The sequence below is a fragment of the Rhamphochromis longiceps genome, linkage group LG5 (genome assembly GCF_057381845.1).
Source record: "Rhamphochromis longiceps isolate RC_006_pf linkage group LG5, R_longiceps_female_GT1.1, whole genome shotgun sequence".
In the NCBI taxonomy this organism is placed as follows: Eukaryota; Metazoa; Chordata; class Actinopteri; order Cichliformes; family Cichlidae; genus Rhamphochromis; species Rhamphochromis longiceps.
Genome location: NC_140561.1, coordinates 40,116,936 through 40,124,910, shown reverse-complemented (window position 1 = coordinate 40,124,910; position 7,975 = coordinate 40,116,936). Strand labels below are relative to the sequence as shown.

Sequence of the window (7,975 nt, the reverse complement as noted above, 5' to 3'; positions counted from 1 at the left end):
CATGAAGATGGAAGTCTAAATGCACTCTGTGCCCGCATCAGGCACACTGGGCGCACCTGCGCAGGTATAAACAGACTTTAACGCTGGGGCGGAGTGATACCTCTTACTTCTCTCTGCCGCTCTTTGTTCCCTCCGCCCTGGTAACCCACCCCACACCCATCTCTACCAACCTGCTGCTGTGACGTCACGCAGGTGGTGAGCTAATGGAAGTGTCACCAAAACAAGACGTCACGCGGAGAGGCCGACGTGATAGGCTGAGAGAGCAAACCACGGCGCAGCACGAGGACGGAGGAGGAGGAGGATGGCGGTTGCTATGCAGGTTGTTGAGGAAGAAAAAACAGTTTAAAGATTTTTTTTCATGTTGCCTCCTCCTGTGCTCGTGCACGCGCTCGCAGGCACAGAGACATGGTGTAAAAACCTGCTGGAAAAATAACTAAATAACTTAGAAGGCAGAACACCTTCATTTCAGATCATCCAGAACAGCACAGATTATTAATATGAAATTAAAAAAACAAACCTGAATGTGTAATAATTTAGTGTCAGAAATGAATTCATAATTGACATGATTTTGTTTCTGTATAAAAACAGCTGCTCATCATGGGATGGGAAGAAGGGTCCACACTAAACACTGACTCTGCATACATTTCATTTAAATGACAATAAAGTTCTTTTTAAAAAAGACAATCATGATTATTCTTTTGATATCTCAGAGATGTATCAGAAACAATCTAGATTTAAAAGTGAAGCAGCAAAGTGTCTGAAACATAGAATTTGTGCCACCGACAAAACTTTAGCCCAAGACTGTTTAACCACAGAGCCTCGCTCTGCGTGAGGCACGGTGACAGTATGAGACAGTAACAGAGGTAATAATTATCATTTTAATACCACACTTATTATTTTGAATGTATCTTTCGGTGTAGTTTTGCATTTAATTTTGCAGTTTTCTGCATTTATTCCAGTTTTACATCATTAGTGTATTGTAGCTTTACACGACTAAAACTTCTCAGGACTTTATTTAATGTATTTAACGAATGATGGCATGTATGTGTATGTATATATATGTATGCGTGTATGCGGAAATATGTGTGTGTATGTATGTACGCATGCATACATGTATATATACATATGTATGTATGTGCGTGTATGTTTGCAGGTGTATGTATAACTTGTCCATATCTTTCTTGTGTAAATGTAAATTTGTCTGTGATTGTGTAAATACTTACGCTATTGTGTACTTCCCACACATAGAGAAATGCCAAACAGCCTTTCATTGTTCTTGTAACAGTGACAATGAAAGCTATTCTATTCTGTTCTATTCTAAAAGTAATGGGTAAAAGTCAAACTAGGGTCAAAGGTCAGAAACTAGCAATATTTATAAAGCAACAGATAATTTCATGCTTTGCATTGGGACCATAATAAAATGAATCGTCACTTTCAAAAACAATGAATAAAAAAAATAAATAATTTATTGTGTTTATTATTAACAAACAGCAGTTTGTGGACGTTCGGGAACGAAAAGAGACACGTCAGTGTTTTTGGACGGACTTTATGAATGAGACATAAAATAAAAAAATTAAAACGAAACAATAAAAAAATATTTGAATCCAGCTTGACAGTAAATAAAAACAAAGATATATTAAGATTTTTAAAGAGGGAACCGCTGTTTGTTTTAAAAGTGAAAAAAAAAAAACATGTGTTACGTCTTACGTCACCACGTTAACCCCGAAGCGGAAGTGAACACGTGGGGTTGAGGCACGGCACCACATCGCATGTTTGGAGGCCACGAGTCTGTTTCAGGTGATTTCTCCTCTTTTCACGTAAATTTTACCAAGTTATTGAAGAACTGACGTCACGGCGTGTGACGTTTAGGGTGTCCAGTGATTTTAAAAACGTTTTAATGAGACCGTTTCCGGTCTGAAAGCTAACCTGAGGGAAAGTAGCCGGTTAGTTAGCCAGTTAGCTGGTTGTCAGCGCTCGTAAATATCCAGGTAAACAGACAGACAGGTGTGACTTCGGGCTATAAACCGTCACTGCTGGTTTTCAGGTGTTTCACAGGTAAATTATCCACCTCTTCCTCCGTCTTCATCATGGCTGTGAGAGCCGCCTTTGAGAAAAACAACGAGATCGGCTGCTTCGCCAAACTGACCAACACGTACTGCCTGGTGGCCATCGGCGGCTCCGAGAACTTCTACAGGTGAGTTCACCTTTGAACAAGCGCCACACTTTGACAACTTTGAGGTGAAGTTGGGACCCAAAGTTACAGCCAGATGTCATCAAGGTGCGTCACATTCCTCAGCCTTTATATAACGAGGTGTGTTTCCTGCTACCGGAGTCAGTCCAGGTGATCCGGTCTCAGTCAGCTGTGTTATAATAATAAACTTAATAATCTCCATCCATCACCACTTTGGTAAACACCTAGGCGTTCCCTGGCTCCGCCCCCAGGCCTCCTCCCTGTAGAACGCCTCACCTGGCTCCTTTCAATGAGGAGGAACAGCGGCTCTACTCCGAGTCCCTGACCGTGTGACAGTGTGATTCTTTCAGTCACTACCCAGAACCTGTAGGTGAGGGTGGAGGTGTAGATCTGCTTCCAATTCAACAGCTTCACTTTCACACTCAGGTCTCTGTTCACCAGAACAGACCGGTACAGCATCCACGTCGCTGCTAACGCTGCGTCAGTCCATCTGTCATCTCCCACTCCTCCCTCCTCTCACTTGTGAAGACCCTGAAATATTTAAGCTCCTCCAGTTGGGGCAGTAACTCCTTCCCGGAATGGGCACTCCGCCCTTTTCTTGCTGAGGACTGTGGCTTCAGACTTGGAGGTGCTGATTCTCATTTCTGTTGCTTCAGACTCTGCAGCTAACGCTCCAGTGTGAGCTGGAGGCCACCAACAGAGCCACAGCATCTGCAAAAAGCAGAGATGAAAGTCCAACAAAGTGGAAGCCTCGTGGCTACTGATGGTGATCACTGATATCAGTGTTTCACTTGGTTCTTGTTGACGTATATTTTCCTCGTCTGTTGGAAGTAATCTGATGTTGTGTGTTCAGTGTGTTTGAAGGGGAGCTGTCAGAAACCATCCCAGTGGTTCACGCTTCCATAGCAGGCTGTCGCATCATCGGGAGGATGTGTGTGGGTGAGTAAAGCTGGATAAATGTGTGCAGTGTATGCATCCCTCACAACACACCACTGCCTGCCTTCATCTTTAAACATGGCCGTCGCACTCCTCTGTGCTCGGACCGCTGCAGTCAGACTCACTCGACTCGTTCCCGTTTGTTCAGGAAATCGTCACGGCCTCCTGGTTCCCAACAACACGACAGACCAGGAGCTGCAGCACATCAGAAACTGCCTCCCAGACACCGTGAGGATCCAGAGAGTCGAGGAGAGGCTGTCCGCGCTTGGTAACGTCATCGCCTGCAATGACTACGTCGCGCTGGTCCATCCCGACCTTGACAGGGTGAGACAATCAAACGCGCCCCATCCCTCGGCTGTTCTGAGGGTTACATCGTTTTGTTTGGCTGGAATAATTCACGTTTTACTTAAATTAGTGAAGTAAAATATGAAACTCTTCTGTACTCGCCTGTGAAGCTTCTAACAACCTCATTCAGTTCACTCAGATATTTTTTTCAAGCTGTTTCGGTTTAATGTTTCAGGCTGTGCATTTACTCTACAGACACTGTATTCAAAATATTCTTCAGCTCATCCTCTTCCTTAAAGGTCACCACCTGCCACACTGCAGCAGGTTTAGTTCACTAAATGATTTTTCCAATTAGAATTAAAGCTTAAATAAATTCATTTAACTCTTTTTAAAATTTCACTAATTTTTCCAACTTGGAGGACAATCGTCATTTCAGTCCTGACCAAAATAGTCGAGCAGATGTTCATTTGAGAAAAAAAAACACTTTATTGAAATTTAGCTGAGTCAGAGGTTCTTAGTTAACAGCCAGGCAGCTGGAAGTCCCGCCTCCCACAGCCCAGTCTGTGCACAAGCATCTTCCTCTGTTTCATATCGAGGATCCTCGTTTGGCTCTGAGCAGATTTCACAAGAAAGAGTCCAAAGTTTCCAAACCGGAAGGTTTCAGCTGAGGAGGGAGGCCAGGAGGAGAGGGAGGCCAGGAGGAGGGGGAGGCCAGGAGGAGGGGGAGGCCAGGAGGAGAGGGAGGCCAGGAGGAGAGGGAGGCCAGGAGGAGAGGGAGGCCAGGAGGAGAGGGAGGCCAGGAGGAGAGGGAGGCCAGGAGGAGGGAGACCAGGAGGACACCCGCCGTTTTTTATCTTTCCTCTGGGTTTGCATCATCGATTGAAGATGACAGTGTGCCGTTATCACTGTGTGCTGTTTGGTCTTTGTGTCCTGCCACACTGAGTGAAATTGAGTGGAGACTGACTCAGAGTCTGAACTCTGTCAGAGCTTCAGACACCGTCCGAAACCGTCACATTTACTGAGGTCTGCAGCAGCGGTCCCCGGGCCCCGCCCCCTCTGTGAGTCGTTTGGTGCCGACCCGCGAGAGTTGAGAGGTGTGAGATTTATGGGTTTCAGGGTTTTTATCGTTAACTCGGTTTCCCTGGGTCTTTTCCCGTGTTGTCTTATTTTGAAAGAAATATTCACATGTTACCATAGCGACCAGAGAGCATTAAGGGGCAGAGAGGAGGATGTTACCCTCAGTGTTGTTGGTGCGTTTCAGGAGGGCGCTGCTAATAAAGTTACACAGTAAATTCGTGTTTATTATTATATTTACAGAATACCACAGCTCTTGTCTCGGTCGTATCATTTTGTTTTGTTGTAATTATCCGCGACACCTTCAAGGCCGGTCCGTGAAAATATTGTCTGACATTAAACTGTCTGTGGCTCAAAGGTTGGGGACCGCTGCTGTACATCCTGTAGTTTGGTTTCTGGAGGGCGGACGTCTGCGCTGTAAATAAAGCGTGAGAGTGAGACATCTGAGGCATGTGACCTGAAACTCTGGCTCGTGCTTTCTCAGCCGGCTCAGTGCAGGAGCTGTGTCACGGTCCTCGCTGACGTCTCGCCGTATTTGTCCCCGTGCAACTTCATCCACTTCCCAAAAATGAAAATCAGTTGAGGAATCAACACTTGGACACTGGAGGTGATCCACTTCCTGTTGCAGAGGCGCAAGTACAAGGGTACATAACAGGACCTAAAAAATGTCTCAAGAGAGGCCTGATTTATCAGATAGTGTGAAACAGGTTTGCCTTGTTTTTAGCCGCCTGATGGGGTGTAATGTGCTACAGCTGCCAGAAGGTGGAGGTAATGCACCTGAAAGCTGCTTGTATGCTGCTCACACTGTGTGTTTGTACAGAGAGAGATTCAATAATGGCGCACTGAGGTCATTGAAAAAACCAAAGAGGACGACAGCCAGCGTTTTATGTCAAACATTAAATTAAAGCTTGAGAGCGAACAGCGCCGTGTTTGTGTGTGGTGGAAGTGAATACAACAATCTGTGGCTGTGAGAGCAGTATGGTTTTCCCCGGGTTCATGCTGACACTCACTCTGTTCCCAGGAGACAGAGGAGATCCTGGCGGACACGCTGAAGGTGGAGGTTTTCCGTCAGACGATAGCGGAGCAGGTCCTCGTCGGCTCGTACTGCGCGTTCAGCAACCAGGGAGGCCTCGTCCACCCGAAGACGTCGATAGAAGATCAGGACGAGCTGTCGTCGCTGCTGCAGGTGCCCCTGGTGGTGAGTGCAGCCCGCACGCCGTCACGTGAACTCGACGGTACGAGACGCATTGTAATTTTTGTCACCGGCTTCCTGTTCAGGCGGGCACGGTGAACCGGGGCAGCGAGGTCATCGCGGCGGGGATGGTGGTCAACGACTGGAGCGCGTTCTGCGGCCTGGACACAACCAGCACGGAGCTGTCGGTCATCGAGAGCGTGTTCAGACTCGGTGACACGGCGCAGCCCTCCGCCATCGCCACCAGCATGAGGGACTCGCTGATCGACAGGTAACGCACAAACACACCTGTACTCACACGACAGCGAGGGCTGGTCCTGCGCGCTTGAAGCAGGATCACTGCCTGCAGCTGTTCCTGCCTCTGAGGGACAGTAACTCTGATTCTGGAGCTCGCAGGTGGAAATGAGGTGACGTGTAAACCTTGTAGTCTGACCTTCCTCCTCTCTGCTCTGTTTCCCATCAGCATGGCGTAGACCCGCCTCCCGTTTGCCATCGAGGAGCTCTGCTGCCTGAAGCTCTGCCGCCGGACTTCATTTCTGCACCTCAAACTTCTCCTTCCACACAACACGACTCCCTTTAACTCCAACAGCCTCCTTCTGTTTCTCCTTTCGTACTTCCAACACCTTTTCCCGGGTAGAGTAAAACATCCTGGCAGCTGAAACGGTTTCACAGGACCGGATACGGGCAGAGAGGGAAATAATGCAGAATGTGGTTACACAGTGACAATGTGCACCTGTGCTGGATGTGATTATTGACCCTGATGCTTCAGGTACAGAACGGCTCGATTAGTCTCTTAAAGTCAGTCAGAACACATTTGTATGACGTGTTTCTGTGCACTTACTCTGAAATGATTTCTGGCAGTAACGATGAGAGCGCAGTGTAATTAGCAAACACAGGAAACGCTCCTGCAGAGATGGATGTTCTTCCTCAGACTGTGTGACGAGACAAACTAGACACGGAGGAAGTTTCTTAATGTCTTGTGTGTCTTGTATAAAAAATAAAGCCCATCATCTTTTTATCTGTTTGCTGCTTTTTCTGTTTCTCCTTTCAAAAACTCACAGTGAGGATTAATAATAATAATAATAATAATAATAATAATAATAATAATAATAATAATAATTGACCTCACAGCTGCAAAACCTCCATAAGAGGTTTGTAGGAAGCCGGAGATGATGTGCAGCTCCTGGAGTGCATGGAAGTGAAGATTGTTTTAGAGGGCAAAGGTCCAAGAAGTCGAAGCTTTTCCCTCTAAAACGAATCTGGTGACCCTCAGGAGGGACTCCACCCTCAGTTTGGACAAAATTGTCTAACAGGAAATGAGGGCGAGATTTTATTTCTGCACAATGATTGCTTCTGTTTTTTTAATACTTGGACTCACTACAACACACGAAGGTTTCTCAACAATGTTTGCAGATTTTTTTTCTTTCCTTCTCTAAAGTTTTCAGGAGTTTCGGTGAATTCTGACCTGAGGTGTTTACACCTGCAGCAGCAGACTGTCCAGCCTGAACCCTCAGAGCAGCTCGTTGTTCTATGATACGTTTCTGTTTTGTAGAGGTTCACACATTCACCTGATTCAATCCCAGGAGGAGCATCTGGTGTAAAAATCTGCTGCATCAAACATGGAGCCCCTGCTGTGGTGACCCTTTCTAATGAAGCCATGCACAGCGTTCCCTTTATAATATGAAAACTGTGAGTGGGAGGACCTCGAAGTGCAGACAGGTTAGTTTTTCCCAGCTTTTTTGAGCCTCTGGGAATGTTCACAGTATGAGGCCAAATTCTGACTCGGGTGGGAACTTCCCTCTGTACAGAGCCCCCCCTGCAGGCTTAATGGTGACATCTTGAGCAGTTTATTATCATTATCAGTAGTTTGCTGTTACTTAGAGATGATGTGTTTTTCCCACTCGTCTCTTTAGTTGTTGTGCAGATGGTTTCATGAGGTTTGTACCTGCAGCTCATCTGTGAGAGGATGAATATTACAAACACTTTTTCAGCCAAACAAAATGTTTCGGACGATTCTGTTGCATCACTCCTAAAGGTGTCAGGTTTCTTGAAGTTCATCTGACGATGTCAGTGTTTCACCGAAGCTGCTCTGAAGTCAAACGTAAGTGGTCCTAATGAGCACCATGACATCACAGCTGTGTCGATGGAAGATGTAAATAGGGCTGGGCTATATCATACCGTTCACGGTAATACCGGTGTAATTTTGGGCAACGATAGGAAAATGAAATATCGCGATAGAATATGGGTAAAAAGCGCATGCGCAGTGCCTTTGTTTACATACGCACATTGCGGCGACG

The 7,975-nt window shown here is 46.2% G+C and overlaps 1 protein-coding gene across 1 annotated transcript; it reads left to right on the top strand.

The window, feature by feature from the left end:
- The first annotated feature begins 1,691 nt into the window (after window positions 1–1,691).
- eif6 (eukaryotic translation initiation factor 6) lies at window positions 1,692–6,696 on the top strand. Its single transcript, XM_085407665.1, has 7 exons — window positions 1,692–1,797; window positions 2,045–2,194; window positions 3,045–3,130; window positions 3,276–3,451; window positions 5,508–5,684; window positions 5,765–5,949; window positions 6,142–6,696. The coding sequence occupies exons 2-7, from the start codon at window positions 2,088–2,090 to the stop codon at window positions 6,149–6,151; spliced, it is 741 nt and encodes a 246-aa protein (XP_085263791.1). The 5' UTR covers window positions 1,692–1,797; window positions 2,045–2,087; the 3' UTR covers window positions 6,152–6,696.
- Window positions 6,697–7,975: the final 1,279 nt, after the last annotated feature.

What these genes read in the sequence shown, in the direction of transcription:
- eif6 (XM_085407665.1), top strand. Translation starts at nt 2,088, where the DNA reads ATGGCTGTGAGAGCCGCCTTTGAGAAAAACAACGAGATCGGCTGCTTC. An exon ending in GGCTCCGAGAACTTCTACAG is followed by an intron (nt 2,195 to 3,044) that starts GTGAGTTCACCT and finishes TTGTGTGTTCAG; the next exon opens with TGTGTTTGAAGGGGAGCTGT. An exon ending in CATCGGGAGGATGTGTGTGG is followed by an intron (nt 3,131 to 3,275) that starts GTGAGTAAAGCT and finishes CCGTTTGTTCAG; the next exon opens with GAAATCGTCACGGCCTCCTG.